The sequence below is a fragment of the Fusarium flagelliforme genome (genome assembly GCF_020744385.1).
Source record: "Fusarium flagelliforme strain FIESC 12 MPI-CAGE-AA-0113 chromosome Unknown B0J16scaffold_8, whole genome shotgun sequence".
NCBI lineage: Eukaryota > Fungi > Ascomycota > Sordariomycetes > Hypocreales > Nectriaceae > Fusarium > Fusarium flagelliforme.
This window is the reverse complement of record NW_025763510.1, coordinates 574,496-597,754: the sequence shown is the minus strand read 5'-3', so window position 1 is coordinate 597,754 and position 23,259 is coordinate 574,496. Positions and strand designations below refer to the sequence as shown.

General features: G+C 49.6%; 10 protein-coding genes across 10 annotated transcripts; 6 read left to right on the top strand and 4 right to left on the bottom strand.

Moving 5' to 3' along the window:
- Positions 1-115: 115 nt before the first annotated feature.
- Positions 116-1,705, top strand: B0J16DRAFT_389212 (uncharacterized protein; the record flags this gene model as incomplete). The annotated part of the gene is made up of 2 exons (XM_046131801.1): positions 116-628; positions 674-1,705. 2 exons carry the CDS (start codon positions 116-118, stop codon positions 1,703-1,705), a joined length of 1,545 nt encoding a protein of 514 aa, XP_045977670.1.
- Positions 1,706-1,985: 280 nt separating this feature from the next.
- B0J16DRAFT_188997 (heterokaryon incompatibility protein-domain-containing protein) lies at positions 1,986-3,964 on the top strand. Its single transcript, XM_046122762.1, has one exon. It carries the CDS (start codon positions 2,265-2,267, stop codon positions 3,936-3,938), a length of 1,674 nt encoding a protein of 557 aa, XP_045977669.1. The 5' UTR covers positions 1,986-2,264; the 3' UTR covers positions 3,939-3,964.
- Positions 3,965-4,037: 73 nt separating this feature from the next.
- On the bottom strand, positions 4,038-6,194 carry B0J16DRAFT_349895 (nucleophile aminohydrolase). The gene is made up of 4 exons (XM_046128973.1): positions 5,922-6,194; positions 5,851-5,869; positions 5,451-5,800; positions 4,038-5,402 (listed from the first exon to the last, which is right to left on the bottom strand). Exons 1-4 carry the CDS (start codon positions 6,084-6,086, stop codon positions 4,134-4,136), a joined length of 1,803 nt encoding a protein of 600 aa, XP_045977668.1. The 5' UTR covers positions 6,087-6,194; the 3' UTR covers positions 4,038-4,133.
- Positions 6,195-7,954: 1,760 nt separating this feature from the next.
- On the top strand, positions 7,955-8,996 carry B0J16DRAFT_418633 (uncharacterized protein; the record flags this gene model as incomplete). The annotated part of the gene is made up of 1 exon (XM_046133781.1): positions 7,955-8,996. The coding sequence occupies exon 1, from the start codon at positions 8,214-8,216 to the stop codon at positions 8,994-8,996; it is 783 nt and encodes a 260-aa protein (XP_045977667.1). The 5' UTR covers positions 7,955-8,213.
- Positions 8,997-9,775: 779 nt separating this feature from the next.
- B0J16DRAFT_405756 (uncharacterized protein) lies at positions 9,776-11,053 on the bottom strand (the record flags this gene model as incomplete). Its single annotated transcript, XM_046132913.1, has 2 exons — positions 9,776-10,099; positions 10,154-11,053. 2 exons carry the CDS (start codon positions 11,051-11,053, stop codon positions 9,776-9,778), a joined length of 1,224 nt encoding a protein of 407 aa, XP_045977666.1.
- Positions 11,054-11,719: 666 nt separating this feature from the next.
- Positions 11,720-15,315, top strand: B0J16DRAFT_311119 (uncharacterized protein; the record flags this gene model as incomplete). The annotated part of the gene is made up of 1 exon (XM_046124999.1): positions 11,720-15,315. One exon carries the CDS (start codon positions 11,720-11,722, stop codon positions 15,215-15,217), a length of 3,498 nt encoding a protein of 1,165 aa, XP_045977665.1. The 3' UTR covers positions 15,218-15,315.
- Positions 15,316-17,693: 2,378 nt separating this feature from the next.
- Positions 17,694-18,885, bottom strand: B0J16DRAFT_349888 (thioredoxin-like protein). Its single transcript, XM_046128972.1, has 2 exons — positions 18,541-18,885; positions 17,694-18,482 (listed from the first exon to the last, which is right to left on the bottom strand). The coding sequence occupies exons 1-2, from the start codon at positions 18,562-18,564 to the stop codon at positions 18,039-18,041; spliced, it is 468 nt and encodes a 155-aa protein (XP_045977664.1). The 5' UTR covers positions 18,565-18,885; the 3' UTR covers positions 17,694-18,038.
- Positions 18,886-19,213: 328 nt separating this feature from the next.
- On the top strand, positions 19,214-20,268 carry B0J16DRAFT_188905 (flavoprotein). The gene has a single exon (XM_046122760.1). It carries the CDS (start codon positions 19,349-19,351, stop codon positions 20,063-20,065), a length of 717 nt encoding a protein of 238 aa, XP_045977663.1. The 5' UTR covers positions 19,214-19,348; the 3' UTR covers positions 20,066-20,268.
- On the top strand, positions 20,269-21,383 carry B0J16DRAFT_188906 (uncharacterized protein). The gene is made up of 3 exons (XM_046122761.1): positions 20,269-20,726; positions 20,771-21,225; positions 21,273-21,383. The coding sequence occupies exons 1-3, from the start codon at positions 20,471-20,473 to the stop codon at positions 21,336-21,338; spliced, it is 777 nt and encodes a 258-aa protein (XP_045977662.1). The 5' UTR covers positions 20,269-20,470; the 3' UTR covers positions 21,339-21,383.
- A 28-nt stretch (positions 21,384-21,411) lies between these two features.
- B0J16DRAFT_349882 (aminotransferase) lies at positions 21,412-22,993 on the bottom strand. The gene is made up of 2 exons (XM_046128971.1): positions 21,774-22,993; positions 21,412-21,726 (listed from the first exon to the last, which is right to left on the bottom strand). The coding sequence occupies exons 1-2, from the start codon at positions 22,830-22,832 to the stop codon at positions 21,550-21,552; spliced, it is 1,236 nt and encodes a 411-aa protein (XP_045977661.1). The 5' UTR covers positions 22,833-22,993; the 3' UTR covers positions 21,412-21,549.
- Positions 22,994-23,259: the final 266 nt, after the last annotated feature.

The window sequence follows — 23,259 nt, the reverse complement described above, 5'->3', positions numbered from 1 at the left end:
CTCTTTGTTTGATAAACTTACCGCCGGATACGCACCTAAACACACAGAAAGTGATAGAAGCTTCCAAGCAAGCAGAAATTCACAGTATAGATACAAGCCTAGGTATCCTCTGGCCATGGCGGAAATGGGCTCAACACTCAGTATCTACACAATCGCCCCGTCTACATCAGAAAACATGCCTATATCTTTAACATCTTGTTTGACCAACGGGGGGACCATAAAGGCCCGCTCACCTGTTGATGAGGCTACGAAGACTGCATGCCTGCAGGAAATCGCCAAGAAAGAAAAGCTATCAGCAAAAAGCGTCAATCATATTCTCAACGAGTTCAGCGAGACTTTCGAAGGCACACATATACTATCGTCTAGCTGGTTGGATTTACGCTACCCCAGTTACGATGCTAGCAACGCGCCGAACAGATTCATCGCGCCTGTGCTTCACACAATGGACCAAGGACACTGGTCCCTAGTGTTCGTGAACTGTGAGACTCATATTAAACAATCAACTGTCAGGGTGCAGCACTATGACCCTAAACCGGATGATTCTCGTGCCGCGGGTGTCCTGGATAAAATTAAGAAATGGGCGGATAGGCACCATGGAGACAGGAGTAAACTGGAATTTGAAAATGCTGTAAGTTGCCATCCGTTTTCGTATTTCTTTTGCTAACAGTATAAGTCTGGACCTCAGCAGGAGAACAGTAAGATAAGCGGTTTCTTTATAATCATGGCAGCGCGAGCGTTTGTCCAGTTCGGACATACCAACCTAGTATGGGACGAAGAACCCGTAGAATACATCAGGGGCATCTTGAAGGAGAAGCGAAAACCAACCCTGCCCGCTCAAGAACCGCTGCGGCCCCCGTCACGCGATGATAAGGATGGGCAGCGCTCTTCCCCCAAGGTCCCTTTCACACCCAGGAAGAATCCTGCTCTGTCTCTTGAATACAGGGAGGATAGCTTCGCGGCGAGAGCTCGCACGCCGTCGGCTGCGACCCGGAAGCTCGCTGGGGACCTGGCGGGGAAGATGACCCCTCCCAAGACTGATCAACCCTTAGAGCCCAACTCAAAACGGCGCCGGACTGAGTCCGGTAGCCCGCTGAAGTACGAGCAGGTGATCAGTCTTGCCCATTCCTATCCCTCCCTTACATCGTTAAAGGAAGACAGCGAGGAGCGAGTCTCCGATCTGGAGACTAAGCAGGAGATGCTTCGAGAAAGAAACGAAGCGTCGGCTCAGATCGCACAGCAGTGGAAGGAGCATGAAGAGGACCATGAAGATGCCTTACAAGCATGCTTGATAGTTGAGGGAAAGATAGAAAAGCACGAAAAGGCGGAACGCGATCTTCTGAACAGATTCCCCCAAGCATCGGAAGATCTGGTCCTATCCACCGACGAGATCATCAATAGCATTGCCGCTATGTGCAGAGAGCGCGTGGCCCCTCTAAAGGAAGAGTTTCAGGTCAAAAAGGAACTGAAGAGAAAGGCTGGTGACCTTTTCAAATCCACGGATCAAAAGCGCATAGCCGTGGAGGCTGATGTGCGCAAGGCGGTGGAGGCGCAGAGTTTGGCGGAGGAGGAAGCGAAGAAGGCGATTCGGCTTCACGATGAGGCGGAGGCTGCGGAGGAGTACAGGAAGAAAATGGAACTTGCGAAGGAGAATCCGGAGAGTAGCGACTGGTTGCAGAAGTGGCGCGATAGGCGTGGTGGTGCGTGATGCGATGGGATGGAAGATTTACAATTATTAACAAAAGTTGGATGAGTTCATTCGGAGATTTCTTCTTGTAGCATAGCAGGCAAACTGGCCAAGTGCTGTCAACTAATTCCTTGAGTATAGCTCGCTAGAATCGCCTTGGATCCTGTCTCGTCATTACATCTCAATCGCAGCATCCTCCTCACTCGAGCATGCTCAGCCAAGTTCCAATTGAACCTGCGCAGCGCATCTTCAGACCTTTTCCTTTCCACGTCCGACGCTGTTTTTATGCGATCGTTGCAAAAGACGCATAGAAAAACCCGGTCAGTTGGACCTTTGAAGAGGTAGGCTGACTGTTGTCGCTTTTCTGCAGGCAAGGCAATTGCGAACCACAAGTCCACTCACAAAACGCAAGGCATCGCTGCATCGCCTCACAGGGCGTTCTTACCCAAACATCACTTTTAAATCCCCAACTTCAGCACAGTCTCGTTCTTTTTCTCATACGGCAAATATTATCCAAGGTTAATCAAATTCGCCCTCAAAACCTTGTTCATCTCCGCGTCTAGCTACAATATCGTCAACCATGAGCGACTCAATTGTATTGCCCAACAGCGCGGCGAGCAAGCCCCCAGGGCACGATATATTCTGCACCCCCGAGAACAGCGATTTCGCCTCCAAAGTCCCGTACCAGAGCCTCAGCAAGACCGACCACGAGGTACGTCTCCTCAAGATTCTACCAGACTCGGGATCAGGCTTCGTCGAATGCGAACTCCTACCAGCTGTATCGCTTGCCACAGTCCACAACCAGTACCTCGCTCTTTCGTACTGCGCAGGCAGCGCAAAAAATACCAAGCCCATCAAAGTCAATGGTGCCAATTCGAATGTGTTTGCCAATTTGCACCATGCCTTGACGAGCGCTCGTGACTACTGGAAGACCCACGCAGAGCTACCAGAGCTTCTGTTGTGGGTAGATCAGATATGCATCAACCAGTTTGATCTAGCCGAAAGATCCCATCAGGTTGGATTCATGAGGGATATATACCAAAGTGCGAAGCGGACTCTCGTCTGTCTTTCGACCTCAGAGACAGACGGAGAGGGAATGAGATGGCTCGCAGAGCTGAAGGAAAGAGTCGCGCAGGCAAAGATAGATGACATCACCCACTTCATCGCCGAGAAATCCGAGACGGAGGAGTTCGCAAAAGGCCTGGCTAGCTTTACCGATATAGCCGTCAGCCCCTGGTGGGGAAGAGCATGGGTCGTCCAAGAGTTCATGGTGTCGACACACGTAACGTTCCTCTATGGATGGTACGCGATGCCGCATGGTGACTTCAGTGAAATAGCGCTTCGGTGTTGCCGCGCCATCATTCGTCTCTATGCTGGTGAATATCCGAAGACCAGGCTTACGAAACAGCCCGAGGGGTCACGGTATAGTAAAGACTTTTTGTGGCTTTCTCGCAGTATCAAGAATATGTTGATAGTCAGACGAAAAGAGTCCACTGCGACTGACCTGGCGAGACTTTTGTTACACACTCGGTACTGCCAGGCGTCTGATATTAGAGACAAAATATATTCGGTTCTTGGCCTAGCCAACTCTGGTTACGGAATAATGCCAGACTACTCTCCGGAAAATGACGTCCCCAAGTTACTGGTAGAAACTACAAGGAGGATCATAGCATTTGAGGATAGCTTATCCATCTTATCGAACCTAAATTATCTTCATGGAATATTGAAAGACAGAGGACAACTGCCTTCGTGGGTAATCGATTGGGTACACGCCCCTCTTCCTAATGTTGCGCATTGGGATTTGAACCAGTATTGGAACCAGTATTGGAGACCCAAGATGCGCTACTTCACAGACCATAAAATCACGACCAGTACTATCGACGCTTCCTTTGTGGAAGTTACACATCCAGAACGCCCAGAAATACTCACAACAGCCCTACGAGTATGGGCAATCCTTTTGGATACCAGTTTGCAGCTGATAGAGAATGGATCTTCGAAAGTATACAGGGGATCTCAGCATTACATGATCAGTTCTTGGCGGCCAGTTCAAAGCGACCACGAGCTATGGATTCTTTGCGGCGCTCGCGAGCCTTTCCTTTTGACTCGATATTCGTATGGTCATCGATTATTGTTTCCTGTTAAAGTTATAAATGCTGTTGTAGAAGATGGGATGATAGAGTTTCCTCAACTCATGGACGATCAGGGCAAGTACGATACGAGTAAGATGGATTGGAAGAGAATTACCATATTTTGAGAAAATTTAATACGCAAAGTGGCTTGAAACGAATTCTGGGCTTACCTTGACATTTCGAGACTACACTGGCCTTCCATGGATGTCGTCCGACTCACTATTGTCCAACATTGTTTTGAGGTATTGACGCGGGATCGAACACATAAGTCGTGTACGCCAGGTATATATGCAAATAATGTTTATCATTCAGCTTAACTCTTACAGAGGATACGCTGCACCGTCTGCTCGAGGATCGCTACCGGCCGACCAAACTGGCGTTCCATCCGGATCAACAGTATATCTAATAATCTGCCCCCTTCCGAACATAGCCCTCTTCCATCCCTTAAGCACAACAACGTTATGTCCTAACGCCTTTAACTCCTCAACCGTCTTTTCAGAAATACCCTCCTCGACATGCACGGTCCAGTCAAGAACGTTTCCTTCGTCAGGCATACCAGCACCAATGCAAATTCGCGGCGCATCGAGCGCTTGTTGGGGGTTTAGACCAAAGAGGACTTGGTTGAGGAGGACTTGTACGGTTCCTTGGGGTTGGTTGTAGCCGCCCATTACGCCGAATGCAGAGTGGAGGGAGCCGTCATTGAGATTTGTTGCCATGCCGGGGATGATGGTGTGGTAAGGTCTCTTGCGCGGTTCGAGCTTGTTGGGATGCTTCTCGTCGAGGGAGAAGTTGGCGCCGCGGTTCTGAAGCGTGAAACCGCAACCCTTGGGAATGATCGCTGTGCCGAAACCTGCGTAATTGGAGTTGATGAACGAAGCAGCGTTACCAGCGGAGTCTGTGACGGTGAAGTAAACCGTATCACTACTCTGCAAAGCCGGTGATACGAAGTCCGGATTTCCAGGTTGAACACCATCATGCGCCTTGTTCGCATCAAAGATCTTGGCCCTCTCGGCAAGATATTCAGGTGAAATCAAGCCTGAAGTTGGAACCTTGGTTGTATCCGGATCAGTGACATACCAACTGGCATCAGTAAATCCCAACCTCAACGCCTCAATAATAGCATGCAAATAAGCCGTCGAATTATGATCCTCAACTCCAAATCTTGGAATCTTACCCATCTTCTCAAGCTGCTCAACGATTCCGAGGGCCATCAGCGCGACGATACCCTGTCCATTAGGCGGATGCTCCCATAGCTCAACGCCCTTATCTTCAAGACCTTGGCCGCGGAACTTTACGGAGATGGGATCTGTGTTTTGAGTGCCTGTTTCGAGATGGTGCTTTAGGTCGTCGAGTTCGAGGTAGCCGCCGAGGTCTTGGACGACCTTGACGATTTCCTCGGCGATTCGACCTGTGTAGAAACCCTTCTTGCCTTCTGTTGCCAAGGCGCGGAAAGTAGCGGCGAGAGTTGGGTTCTTGAAGACTTCGCCGGGACGGGGGGCGCGAACACCGTCTTGCGCGTTGGGATCCTTCTTGAGCATCTCTGCGAAGTTGGGTGAAGCATTGCGAAGCAGCTTCTCTTGCGCTTGCCACTAGATCTCGTCAATACAACAATCTGAACCAAGGATAAGTATACGTACCGAATGAGAAGCAATCTCAGTAACAGGATGTCCATTCTCCGCCAACTTAATCGCCGGTTCAAGAATCTGGCTCATCGTGACCTTTCCACTACCGAATCTCTCAACGGTATCGACCCAGCCAGCAGCAGCGCCAGGAACTGTTGCAGCGTGGACACCATGCGTAGGGATTTCACCAATCTTGCCGTCTGGGATGTTCAGGCTCTTGCGGATTGTTTCGAGGGTCTGTTTTGAGCCTGAGCGACCTGATCCGTTGAGGCTTTTGACGGTCTTTGTCGCGGCGTCGAAGTAGAGGAGGAACATGTCGCCTCCGATACCTGTGGATACTGGCTCGGTGACGTTGAGACCAGCGGCTACTCATATCAGTATAATAATCTGCGACAAAGTGTGAATTGAAACATACCAACGGCGACGGCTGCGTCCTGTGCTATGTTAGCATCTCATACTATGAGACCTCAGTGAGAAGGGACTTACAGCAGCGTTTCCTCCCGCTCTGAGAACCTCAAGACCACATTTCGCTGCATGAGGCTGAGGCGCAGCTACGATTCCCTCAGTGCTATGAACGACACTTCTTCGTGAAGGAAAGCCAGTGAAGCCAGCCGAAGGCGGCTCATAAATGGATGATGTAGGGAGCGGCATCTCTACTTCCAATGCAATTGCGCAACGACACTAGAGCAAGCAGTGAATCAATAATAACAGACACTAAAGAGACAACCAAGTCAGTAAGTGTATGACGGACTGGGGATATATATAATTTACCTAATCGCAACCTCGGGTCAACCCCGAAATATTGCTCTGTTTGACGTGGGGGATGGCGGGGTAATTGGGTGACCATGGAGAAATGTCGTGATAATCCATCACAGGTCGCCGATCTTCGGACATTGTTTGTCCGAAGGGTATTTAGAGGGCGCTGATTGTGTTACATTATTGATAAAGGCGTTTCTTTAAGGGAAAAGGGTAAATTCTGGACTGGTTGTAGGGTATCTTGAAATGGTCAATTGACGTCATCTTGGAGATGGATTAAGCTGGGATACACTCCAATTAATTGGAGCGTGAGTGAGACCAGCAACTAACCCAACGGGAACCGATATCGCATATGAAGGACAGGTTATACAATTATTTTATGTTGATATAGAAAGAGAAAAATAAAGTATAACTTCCGCTGCGCCGGCTTGGCGTGTGAGCCTGTTGTTCAGTCGCGTCCACAATGCGCGCCTCTGCTGGTAAGCTTCGTCTCGAGCCTCATCAGACTCGACCATCTCATATTCCCAGCAAGTTCAAAGATCATAAACTACAGCTTGGAGGCAATTATGATTGTTCTTCGCGAATAGCTACGACGTATGGATTGCTTCGGTCGTGGACTTTACTAGGCCTGCGCCGTCTCAGAGGAGGGTCTTGGTGGCTTCGACTGTGACTTGCTGTAGACGGCGATGGGGGTCTTCGCGGGCATGGTCGCAGAAGACTACGTCGTCAAAGGATGTTGGTTGAATGGACGTCATATTATTCTCGCTGGGTGTAAGTTAAAGGTGTTTGACGTGAGGGATCTCTGCGAGTAATGCAAGTGAAGACTGAAGTGAGTGTTTTCATCGTGAGGTCTTGGGCTATCTCGAGCTAAGAGCGATTGATAAGAATGGTGAGATCCTGGGGAACTTAGGCTGCGCAACATATAACGAGATGGCTTGATGTTTTTCTTCACGACCACTGACATATCTGTCTGGTGAATGGTTCCGAAATGAGATACCCGCTGGCATTTCCTTGTTGGCGACGTTTGTTGTTTGGCCTTTTGTCTACTTGCGTCGCGATGGTTGACTACCCTGTGCTCATGGATGAGCCAACATCGAAGCATCAGGCCCATATCGGCGGTCGCAAGCATTGGCCATGCGTACGTGGAGCGAACTCGTTTTGGGACTGGAGGTAGCCAACTCTCGCCGAACTTTGCACTGCTCAACTCAATCGAGATCGTCAATCAACAACTCCCGCTTGGTCAACATCGCAAGATAGGTAGGTAAACTTCTGGCGATAGCCACCTCCGGGGACTCCCCTTCCGTTTTATTCCCATTTAAAGGCGAGATGCTGAGCTTTTGCCTCGTCCGGTGTTATGCCTCTGGCTCGCAACACCAGAGGCGAGATGAAGCCTCCCGAGCGCCAAGCATCCAGACTCAGTTCCAGTCGACAGGATATCACCAAAGATTTACAAACAGTTTCCAAGTCCGACAATATTTCGGCCCCCCCAGAATGATTCAGTCCCCTACATTCCAGCCACAAGTCCAGCCAGATCAAGACCCCAACCCAAATCCCGTCCATCGCTGGCTCATCGGAACCAACAATAACCTTATCGAAGCCATAATACATCATAAACATATTGCAAATAGTTAAGATAATCGGGTGGTAACTTACCAAGCCAATTGCTTGGCAACCTAACAACTTTCAAGGGATCTAGTACCAGCCACATACATAAGGACCGACACACGTGGTATGGACACTCTACCAAACAAGGTAACATTCCTGTCACGTCGGAATTTAATAGGCTTACTCTAGTCTTTTGCGGCGTGTTTAATGCAGGGTCCCGACCTGGATCAGCGTTCCTGCATTGATGATTAACTTTTTGACGATCAAGTAAAGTTCAAGGCCTTCTATAAGATGGAAGAGATACTCTCGTCAAGTCGAAGTCTTCAGACAAGCACACACTCATTCAAACATTTCATTACTATAAACCCAAACACTCTCTACATCTCTTTTACTATCATATAAAAGAAAACCACCACAATGAAGGCTGTTTACGCTTTGACTCTCGCCATCCTCGGCGCTGAAGCTTACGTCCTTCCCGCCGGCGCCGCTCCCAAGGCCAACTACGCTCTTCGTCCTTCTACCAACAACGCTCCCGTCAGCAACGGCGGCTTTGCCTCACCCAACAAGAACGCCGCTGGCACAAAGATCAAGTTCACACCTGGTGGCTCCAGCGGTGGAAAGACCAACAATGTCCTTCCTGGTTTCATCGCCCCCAGCAAGCGATCCAAGTCTGATGATGATTATGAGGTTGGCGAGGGTGCACAAAAGAGCGATGATGGCGATGAAGAGGGTGTGATGTTCACCACCTTTTCCTCCCCTCACTTCAAGATCGGTACTCCCAAGGAGGACGATGCTGCTGATACCAAGGAGCGCAAGTTCAAGTCTCCTAGCACCAAGAAGCAGAACGGCAAGAAGCAGAAGCAGACCAGTGATGACGATTCTGCCACCAAGACTGATGACAAGCCCAAGACTTCCGCCAGTGCTAAGCCTAAGAAGGATGAGAAGAAGGCTGCCAAGCAGACAGAGAAGGAGAAGAAGGCTGCTGCTAAGCAAGCAGAGAAAGATAAGAAGGCTGCTGCTAAGCAGGCAGAGAAGGATAAGAAGAAGGAGGCTAAGAAGGCCAAGGCTGAGGACAAGAAGAAGAAGCCCTCTTCTGACGACGACGACGACGACTCTGCTACCAAGACAGACGATGACCAGCCCAAGGCTACTGCCGTCGCCAAGAAGGCTTCTCACAAGTCTCACTCTCACTCTTCTTAAGCCTTTTGACCGATCAGATAATACTTTCATTATTTCCTTTCTCAATAAATGTACTTAGACCGACAACTTTCCTTGAATCAAGAGGCGGGCGTTTAGTGTAGCTGTCAATAGTATTACACTATTGTTTCTAGAGAAACAACCTTTTGTTGACGAATCTCTTTCACTTTGCCATTTGATCTCGATATTGTCATGCATTTACCCTCTCCGCAAATGGTATAGTCAATTCTGGCGTTGTGAAAGCTTCACTTACACAAATGTGGTGGCGTCTGCCGCTTCGGGATTGGCGCTTCATTGAGTTTGACGGTACGGACCCTTCGTTCCTGTCCTGACGGCCCTGATCGACATTATTCATGGCGTCGCATTTAGAATAGTGCGTCATAATATAGATGATCATTAATTGATTGTAACCTGGATGGGCTGAGTAGGTGAAGTCATGATGATCCGTGGGCGCAAGGCTGATGCTTCGCAGTGAAGGTGAGTAAAAATCTACTCGGATTCTCTCCAGAGTCTAGAGGTCAAGGTAAACGCGACATGCCATTAGAGTATACGTAATTAGATCATTGGTACGTATCGATATGCCTTTGGAAAGGTCTCGCGTGTATTCCGATATGCAATGTGTCACGCTATCATGTTGGAGTTCAGAGCATCCGGATAGACAAGAAAGAAGAAGTGGTCTCATTCGGTTAAACGATAAGCAAAACTGAGGTACGAAAGCGGTGGTTAAAATACAAAAGTCAAACGCGATGCCACTGGCATTACCACCTCCGATCGAGATCCTACTAATAGTCATCCCAGATCAATCGATGCCCATAAGCAAGCGGCAAACTCAACCACACAAACACTGTCAAAACGCTCATCCGGACACAAACAGAAGACCCAGCCAGTCCACAACAAGATGCTGTATCAACAGTCATGACAATACCGTCGATAAGTGTGCATAAAAGATATCCTAGCGTTGCTCCACGCACCAAGCAACAGAATACGCCCAGTGCCACGCAAACCATGCTGTAGGAAATAACTAGAACATTGACTCCCTCGTATTTACCGACAAGGAGCTCGGTACATAATGCAAGGTTGACCGTTAGACATATGGCCAGGATCGACTGAAGCAGGAAGCTGTGTCAGTGGCTTGCTCTGGTGTTGCGGAGACAACTTACACTCGATGCCCAACGACAAAGTCTCGATTCTCTGCAGTGGTCCCAATCGAAATTCCACGAGGGGGCATATTCATGGGAAAAGCATGACTGGTCAGAATGGCGACTTGACTGATGGCTGCGCGTTGATCGGCTTCCCGAGCGTTGGAAGTTGATGTATAGTGAATTTCGACTGTCTAACCGTGACTGGTGACTCTTCTTGGGCTTCGTAGTTTGTCTGGTGCCCTTTTTGCCCTCTGGATTGCGCTCTCGGGCGTCGATCGTAGACACCTTGCGTCGGGGCTTCACTTCGTCCGTTCTCTTCTCCTTTGCTTTCGGATGATGTGGACAGTGAGGACTGATCTGATCGCCACAAGTCGAGTACCAGTGATCTTGGTCGAACCCTCTCGGATCTTCTATATGCCTAGTGAGATCCTTTGCTCGAGTCACAGCTCTAAGACCCTCAAATTCTTGCGGTACACCTTGAACTGTGCTGAAGATCCAAGCAACCCAGTGATTGCTGAAGCGCATGAGAGGGGCGTTGTCATTGGCGCGTTCCTCGATCTCCTTCCAAGGTCCGAAGGGAGCCAAAGCGCAGTTATTGATGAATACTGTCAAGCAGAGCCTTTGGAACTCTTTGGCTTCGATCCCTTGGCCCAGTATCCATGCCGCAGCCGCGTTGGATAGCCAGGGCTCTTGCATATATTCATCCTCACTCGGGTTGTCGAACGCTGTGGGGTCTCGAGCCCATTTACAGAACAGTCCCAAGACTTCGCATCTAGTCTTGAGAACCAGGACCGTGCGGGTTCTCTTCTTCGCGAAAATGCGGGACAGGTACCGCGACGCTGAGCGGACCTGCTGTCGTTCAAGTCGGAATGACTCGGTATCGGAATCGTCGCATCGGAGCGTTATTGGGTCCTCCATGCAAGGTTTGAAGTAAGATAGTAGTCGATGGAAGTAGCGAGGCTTGCGAGTGAGCAACTTGATGTTTGCCGCGACTGACGCCTAGGGGTCTCGGAGCGTGCTTCCCATTATGTCGAAACCTCGATTCGATTTGTCGTTACCGTACCTGCAGCATCAGTCAGTCCTCGCTTCGACTTCACCACCACAGACACTCACAGCTCTGCCAACAAAGTAGAGATCCGGATCGTGAGTCTCAACTCCTTGCCGACGATGGTGGCACTGAGGCCGCTAGCCTTTCGAGCGGAAACATCGGACCAGTGAAGTTTTCTGATCTGACAAACATGTCTCATAAGGCGAGATTTCGGTGGCAAACGCAAGTTACAGTGCAACAAACGGGATTATGATGAAGGTGAAATTGGTCGTACATTGTGTTGAGCTCGTTTGGAGAGGTTATGTTGCACGCGCCTTCCCTAGAGTAGTGAAACGGAAGACTTGAGGCAGGAGTGTGAGGCAACTGCCAGTGACTAAAGTCACAAGAGCCATCTCGACTTCCCCGCGGAGAAAATACTAATTTACCGAACGGAAGGGCATTAGACTCGTTATTGTTCCTGCCTCTTCACATGCGACACTTAACCTCCCAGTATCGTCCTGTACCAAGCTCCAAATTTGATCATACACTGCAACGAGATGACACCAATCGTCGTGCCAGACATCGTCCGCCCAGCTCTCGGTGCTGAAGTACCTATCGGTACAATCTACGATGCAACGCGCGATCAGTTTCTTCCAGCTTCAGGATTGCCTCCCACACCACCAGCAGGGGTCATCTTGGCCTCTCCTTGCCCGATAGAACGGCAAAATGAAATCACGACCTCGATTGGATCAAGTCATGCGGCCAGGTTTGCTGCAATGGGTATCGACCCAAACCTCGCAGCCAGTGTCCTCTCTGGCCTGATCAATCCTCAAGGGTCCGGGACCTTCTTGACCGACGGTACTTCGGAGAAGGACATCCTTTACGGCGCCGTCCGTCACATTTACAATACTTGCCAAGAGCGGCTGAATCTTTCGCCAGATTTGCTAGACATGTTAGCATACAACACGGCTTCCATGGCGGACCATCACGGTGCCTACATTGTCGTCGGAGTTACCTACGGACTTCAGAGCATCATCACCATGAAGCATCACATCAAAGGCTCTTCCAACAAGGAGCATGTGGAGAGCATTTTCCAGCATGATCTGCAAGCGGTATACGAAATCGCGAAGGCACGTCACTCCTACGAGTTCAGCGATAACACAGTCAACAAGCGACTCACGCTCGAATACGAGCTGAAGCTGTATACCGATGTGCAACGAGAGTACGGCATAAACAAGCAAAGTCTTGCGCTCTTGTTTACATTTCTTCAGAAAGGCCCCCAACAAATCCGAGCGGGCGACGGTGGGAAAGGATATCCCATCACATACAGCATGCTTCCAGTACAACAGCTGAAAGGGCTTCTTCCTGGAGCACAGGTACTTCCGAGTTTTACGCCGAAGCACGTCACAGACATAGACCCGATGATCGATATCGTTGATCGATTCAATGAAGGCAAAGACAAGCTCGAAGACTACAAGCTGTTCATCCAGGGAAACAAGCAGCATATACCGTATACCCACGTTGAGGACGTTGACGATGCAATCTTCCAGATCTCTGAAGCTCTGGAAAGATTCAAGCACGCCCTTCAACGAGCTGTCATTGGTGTTAGAGCTGGCACAATGGATGGCCATTGTCTGCATGAGATCTATGCGCATGTCGGGTCTCATCCTGAGCAAGTATCTATGATTGCAGGCCAGCAAAGCGACAAGATCAATTTCATCAAAGAGGCTACAGACCATGGTGCTACATACATCGGTTTCAACGGACTTTCCACCAAGCATAGGGACCTCCCTCATGATGGTCCTGTGCCATATGCTTTCGAAATCAGCAATGCCGCAATGAAGATCTCAAGCTCATGGGATGAGAAGCGTCTTGCTTTTATGGAGTTCCTACTGAAGCCCAGTAGAAGCTGTCAGGTCTATATCATCGATTGCGATGCCCCATCAGAGTACAAGCATCTAGATGGCGCTCTATTTGGCAAGTGGGAAAGGAACATTGAGGCGCCAAGTCCACGCTTAGAGCGGAATCGTTCCAAGATGGAGCGCGACGAGCCAGCGATCCAACCGGAGCCTCAAATACACTCTTACCAGTGCGAAGAGGATACTCGTGGGCATTCGTTCACGTTCAACCGGAATACTTCCAGCTACCCCCACGAAGTCTTGACGAGGTCGGACCGGCCTGTCTATTACAACATCTTGGTGTTGGGCGAAACGGGTGTAGGAAAGTCAACATTCATCAACGCTTTGTACAACTATCTCAAATTCGAAACCTTCGATGAGGCGAAAATGCGATCAGCCAAGAAGCTTGAATACGTGGTTCCTTGTCACTTTGAGTTCAATGCACCGAGTCCATCTGATCCATACGACTATGTACGCAAAGTTATCCGCGTCGGTCATAGCGATCGCGAGCGAAACGGTATTCCTGGCAATTCTGCGACACAACAGACATCTGTCTATGAAATGCCATACAAAGGCATCACATATCGCATATTTGATACCCCCGGCATCGGCGACACGCGAGGCCCAGAGCAAGATAAGGAAAATGTTCGAGGTATCATGGCCCTATTGAGGAACTACGAGGAGTTACATGGCATATTGATCCTACTCAGATCGAGCGAGACGCGCTTGACAGAACGATTTGAATTCTGCTTCCAAGAGCTTCTGACCTATCTTTCTCGCGAGGCAGTCCTCAATATAGCGTTTGGCTTCACCCACACCATGGGTTCTGGCTATAGGCCCGGCGATTGTTACCCAATTCTCAAGCGGAAACTTCAAGACCTCAAGGTCAACTTTGACTTGGGCTCTCAAACCGCATACTCATTTGATGCGGATAGTTTTCGCTACCTAGCGGCTCTATATCGGAAGGTTGAAGTGAGCGACGATAGCAGGTATTGTGAGAGCTGGGACAGGTCGAAAATGGAAGCGCTGAGGTTTCTGTACCATGTTGGTACGCTCAAGCCGCACGATGTTGCCCAAACAACTAGCATGGAAGAAGCACGCCGAGCAGTGGAACAGCTGTTAGTTCCCATGGTCCAGGTTTCTCAAGGAGTACAGAAGAATATTGAGCTCGTCGCCGACAAACTGAAGGAACTTAAGGACACGCGCCTGACAGGGGATGAATTGCGAAAGAAGCTCCATGTGGATAAAATCGAGTTCTCGGCCAAGAAGCTGGAGAAACCGCGCACGGTCTGCAAGCACAAGGAGTGCTGTGACTACAAGACAAATTCCGATGGCGAGATTGTCGTTATCTACAACTCTATCTGCCATCAGGATTGCAATCTTGCGGATGTCACTGAAGACTGTGTGGGAGATCCCGGGCTTATAAAGTGTCGAGCTTTCAAGAGGGGCAGCAGGAATCACTGCATCCACAAGAGTTGTGGGCATCATTGGCAAGAGCATATGCATTACCGCTATGAACTTGAAGAAAGAAAAGCCCGGGTCAAGGACACGGAGGTTGAGCGTCTTCTCAAAGCCAACACCGATGATATAGAAGTGCGTCAGGCAGGCATACGCAAATTCCAGGATCTGCAGCAGGAATACGTACATGAACAGAAACAGCTACGAAGGGCGGCAGTACGCTTCGTAGTGTATCTCCAAAGGCACGCGTTCACGACTATCAATGATGCGACGGAGAAGTATTACCATCAACTCATCGAGGTCGAAGAGAGTAAGATCCAGTTTGGAAAGGACAAAAGATTGAACGTCGACCCAAGCATCAAGAAGCTCAAACGCCTGAAGAGGGATCTAAATGCATATCTCGAGCTCAATGAAACGATCAACCGGGATATGCGAGATCCTTGCGGCTCGTCGGATGAGCCACTTGACAAGGACGGTGTCCAGAAGCTGAAACATGACTTGTATAATCTGAAGCATTTTGGGCACAGTTTGAAGAAGATGAAGATTGACATTGGGGCCTGTCAAGAGATTGGTCTTCCCGTGCGGTCGCCTTGCCGGGCGAAGTCTCAGGAGCGAAAGCCTGATAGATCTGGTGATGGAGGGGCTCGGCATTCAAGAAGGCGAGAAGGTGAGTCTAGTGGGAGCAGAGATTGGAGGTAAGGTAGTGTTCTACTTGAGGGTTCATTGTGGGGGGCAGACTGCAGGATATGTCTTGCCCAAGGGCATTGCTCGCTGCTGGATTTAGAGAACTGTGTCGCTGATACGGAAGGTATTGCTCTACGCGTCAAAATGAGCACGCGTCGGGCAAATTCTTAAGGCACGCGCACTCCGCTTGAGTCATGTAACTCTCACGATGCAGCATGATCTGATCCGAAAGGGCTGAGCAACTGCAGGGGTGCAGATGGGTGATAGCTCGTACCTGGGTAAACAACATGCGGGTGCGAACCCCGGGGGACGTCATCTACCCAATCAGTCAATCAATTTGGTTGACTGTGAAGGCAGAATTTGACAGCTGCGTTATGTCATTGATACAGCAGTCAGTGTTTGTTCGCGGCGAGTCCGAGAGAACGACATATTTTGAGCGGCACAGCTCCCTTGGCGCGTTGGTTGTTGTTTCAAGTTTCAGCATCGCTGCAGGCTGCAAGGCAGATTTGATGAGAACAGGCACCATTGGTCCCAATCACTGTAATGAAATATCATTCGGCATAGGGGTTTGCATGGAAGGTCGAAGAATAGATTCGAACGGAGAAATATTTATTTGTTCATATATCTGACCATGGTGATAGCAATATTGTTTCCGTGGCAGGCCCTTTTACTCCGGCAATCATGGACCTGGCCGATTGCCGCTGCTTGCTTGGCCAACATTATGCTATCTTTGAAGACACTAATACAATCAGGAATCTGGAAGATACGAAACGGAGATTGAAGCGAAAGGGTCGTCGTAGAGGGGTGAATGATTTCCTCGAGACTCTCGATCCTTTCCCTGTGAGCTTCAGAACAATACATGGTATAGCAGGTAACAAACTCCTTCATTTGGAGGATAACGATCATCAAGATGGCCTAGTCGAGATGGCTCACGCATATCTTTGTGTATACGGGAATGGGTATCGGCATTGGCCACAGGGCTCGAATGATGGTACGTTGGAGTACCCACGAGATGAGAATGAGTGAATATCCCTTCGCAAACTGCGGATAATACTAATGAGATGTAGGCTCTATTATAATATCATATGTCGCTTCATCAGGAAGAATACATTGGACAGCGGTAAAAGGTTGCGTTGCAAACGAGCACGGGATGAAGATGGGGCTATCTCATATGGGCCGCCTCAACGACGACGTCGACAGTCAACCGATAGCGAAAGCCCGATGCCTCTACATGTTGATTTATACGATTTGTGGGTATCTCTTCAAGTACGACTTTGCGGCAGGAGCTGATCTATCTAGGAGTTCCAGCGAAAGTCCGATACCTCTACCTGGTGACTTCGACGAACCGTGGGTATCTTGACAAGTACATCCTGTTACAAAAGCTTACCTATCTAGGAGTTCTAGCGAGAGGGAGCCTTCAACTCCATCATCACAAGCTAGCGATATTCCGCCACAGCATGAAGCAAGACAGGTCCTCATCCGACGGAACGACAGTCCTGATGAACTGACCCGAGATGTGAGACTAACGTCGAATCCGGGACACTTGCTAATACTTTCTTAGTACTACGGGAACCAACCGGCCGTACCGCAACAGCGACGACTAAACAGAATACAGGATGAAGACGGCAATCTGGAAAGGATAAGCTTTGGTCAACCACCAAGTCCGCCTATGAATCTGCATGCACGTACCACCTCGATAGGAACACAGACAGTAGACGAAGAGAGACGGCGGAGAGATGCCAATGCGCCTCCGCCATCGTCATATAACAGTTCCCAGCGAACTCGCTATCCACTTCAAGATAACCACGACGATAGGGCTAATAGCGCTGAAGATGTACCAACTCCAGCTTCCGTGGTAGAGATACCAAGACCTTTCAATGCCCCACCAGCCGCCGAGAAGATTGACTTGGTCTTTAGCTACGACGTATTCCCCGGCTTCAACGTACAGTTCCACCCAGAGGGAGATATCTTCACATACTCTTTACACAGGTTCCTTCATGAGGTCAATTGGCAAAGTGCGCCAGAGGTGCTTCTTGTTTGTCTGGAAGCTCCTGGGCGCACTCATATGGACTTGGTGTTTAAGAATGATGAAGATCATTTTGGACTAGCGATGCGCAGATACAAGCAGATTGCTCTGGGATTAATGGCTGATTATAATCGATTGAAGATGGGTGCTGTCATCGAGATTGCTTTTGAGCCAGTAGTTAAAGGGCATACGCATAGTATGTTGCTTGATGCTTGGTGTAGGGCTGGAACAATGGGTTAGACGGTGACATTAGTAAGGAGGGATTTGATCAAGACATAGATTATAAATTATAGACATAGACCATATAGACATTGTTTTCGATATCCTTTTACTCCCATCTGTCGATTAATAATGCTGTGCCGGGGACGCCTTCGCCATATACAACACTCACATGCCTTCCACCTGCAAGCAATCAGGTGGATGCCAGAAGAATTGTCCTCTACGGCTCAGACTATAGAAATAAAGTAGCCTAATTGCTATTCTAAGCTCGCATAAGGTGAACCAATTATTCCTTCTCTCATGCTCTCGGCGGCCAATTCTTCTGACACCCTAACGGCACCCAGCGAAAGCTCAAGACAGCATCTGCATTGGCATCACAGAGCTTGAACTAGACGGTGATGCAGCCAGCAAAGTAGATCATTCCATCGTAACGCATTCACTTCCCACGTAGAAGACCAGTCTTGAATGAGCGACACCAATAATCGCACCTTTCTATTGCTTCTTTTGTGTACAGTCATAACCTGCCATACAATGGTATCCATCCCTATTACATCATGTATTCATACACTCGCCTCAACCATATGTATCTCTTTATTCCTTCTGCTCAGGCTCACCCTCAATGATAACCTTCTTCTCATCAAAAAGCTTCGCCAAATCACCATTCTGATGCATCGAGACCAAAATATCCGTACCGCCAATAAAGTCCTTCTCAACGTACAACTGAGGAATCGTAGGCCAGTCGGAGTACTCCTTGATACCCTCGCGCAGCTCGGGGTCCTCGAGGACGTTGAACGCGGCGAACTTGTCGGGGTTGACGCCCTGAAGACCGAGGATCTGGATGGCGGCGCGCGAAAAGCCGCACTGGGGTGTCTCGGGGGTTCCCTTCATGAAGAGCACGACGGGCGCGGAGGATACGGCTTTGTCGATTGCGGAGCGGGTTTGGTCGGAGAGGAGACGGGCTTGGAAGGCTGTTAGAGGGGAGATGGGGGCGCGGAAGGCTGTGCGGGCGGCCATGGGCCGGGCGGCTCGGAGGGACTGGGCATGACAATTAGCATTTGCTCAGGGGAGCGAAGAGCGTTTGGGGGCAGCATACCGAGGCTACTGTTCGCGCAAACATTGTGACGGTTGTGATGGGGGATTTGTGGTAGAGAGAAGATGCGCTGTTGGATGGTAGAAGTTTTGGTCGGGATTAGTGAGTGATGTCAAGGATGTTCCGATGCCGATCCCCGGAATTCAGAGTGGCGCTGATAGCGGCTGTGGCCAATTAGCGATGAGGTAATGGTGGCTTATCAATCGGTGAACATTGTACTTCGAGAAGACATTGTGATGTGCAAATGATATAATTGTACATCTGAGGTTTATAGATTTTATCTATTTAGTGAAATCTTTTTGTTATTGTTTCAGAGAATATGTCGTGTCAGTACGCCTAGAAGCTTAGGTACGGAACACATCATTCTTCAAGTCAAGGGTAGGTTCCGCACTGTCGGATTACAGAAAGTTGTCAAGTTGTCGGCTAGAATATTCTAGCGCATGATATGATCCCCTAATCGGAGGATGTTATTCATCCCAGGCAATTGGAGAAACTGTAAGCATTCGGCAGTTCGGCTCAAGCCTCTTCACTTGTACTTAAAGCTCGTGATGCTGTCAAATCATGATATGACGCGGGGTGATGAGATAGCGGGGTCAATTTCGCAAGGACTCAAAAGCTCTGGACTTCTTCCCATTAACCAATATGTTATCTTCTAAATCACCCAGATAATTGCTTGTCTTAAAACACGTTCGTCAACAGTAACGTCTCCAAGGTCATAAACTCGACATCACTCCACTCATCCGCAGCCGCCCTATCAAATCGCTTCCACCCGCTGACAAAACCACACCTCATCTCACCACTTACACTCACCATGCTCCATACAATCCAACACGGGCACGAAGCCCATCACGACCAGACAATGCGCAACTCAACAGAAGCACTCGAACTAGCCAGGAGCGATGGCAAGCGCCACATCCTTTTAGCAGCATCAGGTTCTGTTGCGACAATAAAGCTTGTCCAGATAATAAACGGTCTCAAACATCTAGAGAACATCTCCATCCGTCTCATCCTTACTCAATCCGCGTCCGAGTTTCTATCTGGTCAGAGTCTTGAACAACCTACCGTGGAGCAAGTTTCTCGTCTACCACATGTTGATGCCATTTACACAGATGCCAGCGAGTGGGCTCAACCATGGAAACGCAATGCGCCTATCCTCCATATCGAACTTCGGCGCTGGGCAGATGTTTTAGTCATCGCACCGTTGAGCGCGAACACAATGGCCAAGATCGTAAACGGCATGTGCGACAATCTTTTAACGTCTGTCGTTCGAGCGTGGGATACCACAGGCACCGTTGACGGCGTGAAGAAGAAGATCTTGGTAGCGCCCGCCATGAACACGGCCATGTTTACGCATCCTATTACTGCTACGCAGCTTAAGGTTCTGGAGAAGGATTGGGGTGGAGAGACTGGTTGGTTTGAGGTTTTGCAGCCGATTGCGAAGAGTTTGGCTTGTGGGGATGTTGGGAATGGGGCTATGGTTACGTGGGAGAGGATTGTGGAGGAGATTGAGAAGAAGATCACAAATTGAGTGCGATAACATCTTGGAGGGCTGTTTGGAAGATTTTATGGAATGAAACTGGCGATGGTTACGGCGTTGAGGGTTTGGGAACAAAATGGATGGCGGTCTCATGTGGAAGGAGCGACAATGCAAATTGCAGAAGGACTCAATACCATGTCACAAGATGAACAATAAGATTGTTACAAAACATTGAGATTGAAAGAGGCACCTGCTATCAGGTTTTAGTTGTGTCGCTGAAAGATGGAAGGCTGATGTGCTGTACTTCCTGCCTTCAACAACAGACCAGAACCGCTCCTTCCTCATCAACTTCTGCCTCAACTCAGCGACCAGCAAAATCCCTTCCGACCGCCCAACTCTCCACTCTCCCATTCATACTCCTTCACAAGACCAAGATCGCTATTGCAACCCGACGCAATGCCCAGAATCATTGTTACCTCTGACGACAGCGCCAAAGCCGAGGGCGACTGCTCATCAACCCTTCGAGCCCGCCTCCGCGACGATACCCCCCCGACGAGTCCCTCCGACAAACCCATCCCCTACAAGAACAACATCTATCACCAGGTCCATGCCTCCCTGGGGACTCACCTGACTGTGCCCAAGACCACCAAGAAGGTTATTCAGAAGGTTATCCAGAAGCCAGAGAAACATGATCCCGCTGCCCAGCTTCGAGGTGAGTCGCACGCACATCCTGCAGACTTGTCTAATATCTTGAAGATCTATACGCCCGCATGGGATTAAACATTCATACCACTGGCATCACACGTCTTATTGAAGCAAATCGTCAAGTGGGAATTAAGCGCGAGGAGTACGCCAACACAATCGAGAAGACGCTGCGACAAAGCACACGACTCTACGATAACATCCGGCACCCCCTCTCCGCAACGATTGCTACTTCGGCAGACGGCTATCGGGGCAGTTTCACCGTTCGTATCGCCCGCCTTCGGCAAGATGTCGCTGCAGCTAAGGAAGAAATCACTCGTCTTAATAATGAGGCAAACGAGTGTCGTCGTATCGAAGCCGAAGCGTGGAAGGAATTCAAGAACGGTCTCCAAGACGGACGGGCGGCGAGCGGTATTGACAGGGAAGCTAAATCGACGACCGATGAGTTCAAGGAGGAAGCTCGAGGTATCGTGAGGGACAAATATCGTCTGCTGGAGGAGATTGACGCGGTATGTTGGCACTTCAGTATTCGCTTGGATGATACTGATTGTCGTAGGAATTCAGAGTCAAGATCCAGGAGGAGACTGCGCGGATGATGAGGGACATTCTTGACGGTATTTGAGAGGCATCATAACGATATGCGAAGATTTTTGGAGGATGTCAACAGACATACATACGTAGATAATCACTGGACTTGAAATGGTCGTCTAATTCATATCTCATTAACTATTTGAGTCTCTCTGTCTGTCTTTGTGTATCTTTTAAGAACCAACCGGTCTTTTTTTATGTATTTCCCGCTAAACGCCGTCCCATAAACAACTTTTGTTGCACAATTACTGTGTCTTCTCGGGGATGACAATACCCCAGGGGTGCTCGGTGCGACCGTACATGATATCGCCCAACCAGCCCTTGAGCTTGCCAGTAACCTCACCAGCCTCGCCCTCGGCGCCCATGGGGATGTTGATGTCCTTTCCACGGTGGTGGATCTGAGAAATAGGGCAGATAAAGTACTGAACCTGTTAGCAAGATATCTTTGAACGGGAGGTGGTAAACTTACGGCAGTGCCAGCAGCGAAAGACTCAATCAGTCGTCCCTCAGCATCAGCCTCCATGACCTCAGCGATAGTATACTTTCGCTCCGTAATCTCATACTCCTCACCAAGGCGCTCCCTAGCCATCTCAAGACAACTTCGGCGAGTAACACCATCCAGAATAAGCTTATCGTCAAGAGGAGCCGTGATGATCTCCTTCTTTCCATCCTTTCGCTTCCACACGACGAAGAAGTTACTCGCGCCAGCCTCGGTACACTCGCCCTGCGAACCGTACAGCCAGAGAATCTGATGGAATCCACGGGTTCGTGCATCGGCGGTAGCGAGGAGAGAGGGGCCGTAGTTGGCGCCGACCTTGGCGTAGCCGAAACCGCCGACCCAGGCGCGGACCATGTCGTCGGGGGATGTGTGCAGACGCATGCCGCCGGGAGGAGCGTCCATGCGGGGCATGAAGGTTACGATGATGTAGAGGAGAGCTTCCTTGGGAGCTTGGACGCCGAGTTGAGGAGCGGTACCGATGACTGTAGGACGGATGTACAAGAAGCTTCCTGCGCGATCAGCGGGGAGCCACTTCTGTCCATCAACAGACAGCAGGGCAATCATAAGCTTCTCAATCTCAGCGGGCTCAAAACCAGGCAGAGAGATACGAGTAGCCGACATGCGGAGTCGAGCGGCGTTACGATCAGGTCTAAAGATGCGCAACTTGCCATCATAACCTCTGTAACACTTGAGACCCTCAAAGCACTCGGTGGCATAGTGCAGAACGGAGGCTGTGGGCATGAGGCTCAGGGGACCGTAGGGCTTGAGTTCGGGGGTTGCCCAGCCGGTGGAAGCCTTCCAGGATGCGAGGACCATGTGGTCTGTGGCGATGGTCTCGTCGCCTGCGTGGGCGGTTGCTTCATCGGGGACGGAGCGGGGGTTTTGGGTGTATGTGTATGTGAGCTTTGAAGCGTCGAGGGGAGCTTGGGTGGTGGGAGGACCGGAGATTGTAGGTTGGGATAGTTCTTTTTTGTGAATTGCTGCGGCTGTCAGGTTGAGATCCTGAGTTTCGACTGCGGAGGGAGCCATGATGGATATCAGTGTAGAAGAAGTCTAGCAGAAGAGAAGAAGAGAAGAAGAAGTCTAGAGAACGATTGGTCTAGACGGGATGTAGAATTGGTTCTAGAAGAGCAAGAAGAAACAGAGTTAGAAGAGTGGGAGAAGTTTATATAAGAAGCAACTCAAAGAGGTACCTACTATGTATGACTGTTTGCTTCCACGCTCGCTGTCTCGGGTCACGAGCAGCAAGAAAAAAAGGTCCGCCCCCGCCGAAAACCCCGGATAGACCGCCTCTGCCCGCGGCGCTCGGCTCCGTCGACGGAACTAAAAAGTCGGGTTTGTTTGATATCCACTCTGTTTTGTGTGTGTTAAAAAGATACAGAAGTACTTGGTCATGCGTGTATGCAGATGATAGGTACCACACCAACTTGATTTGGTAGGTGGTCAATGTGTCACA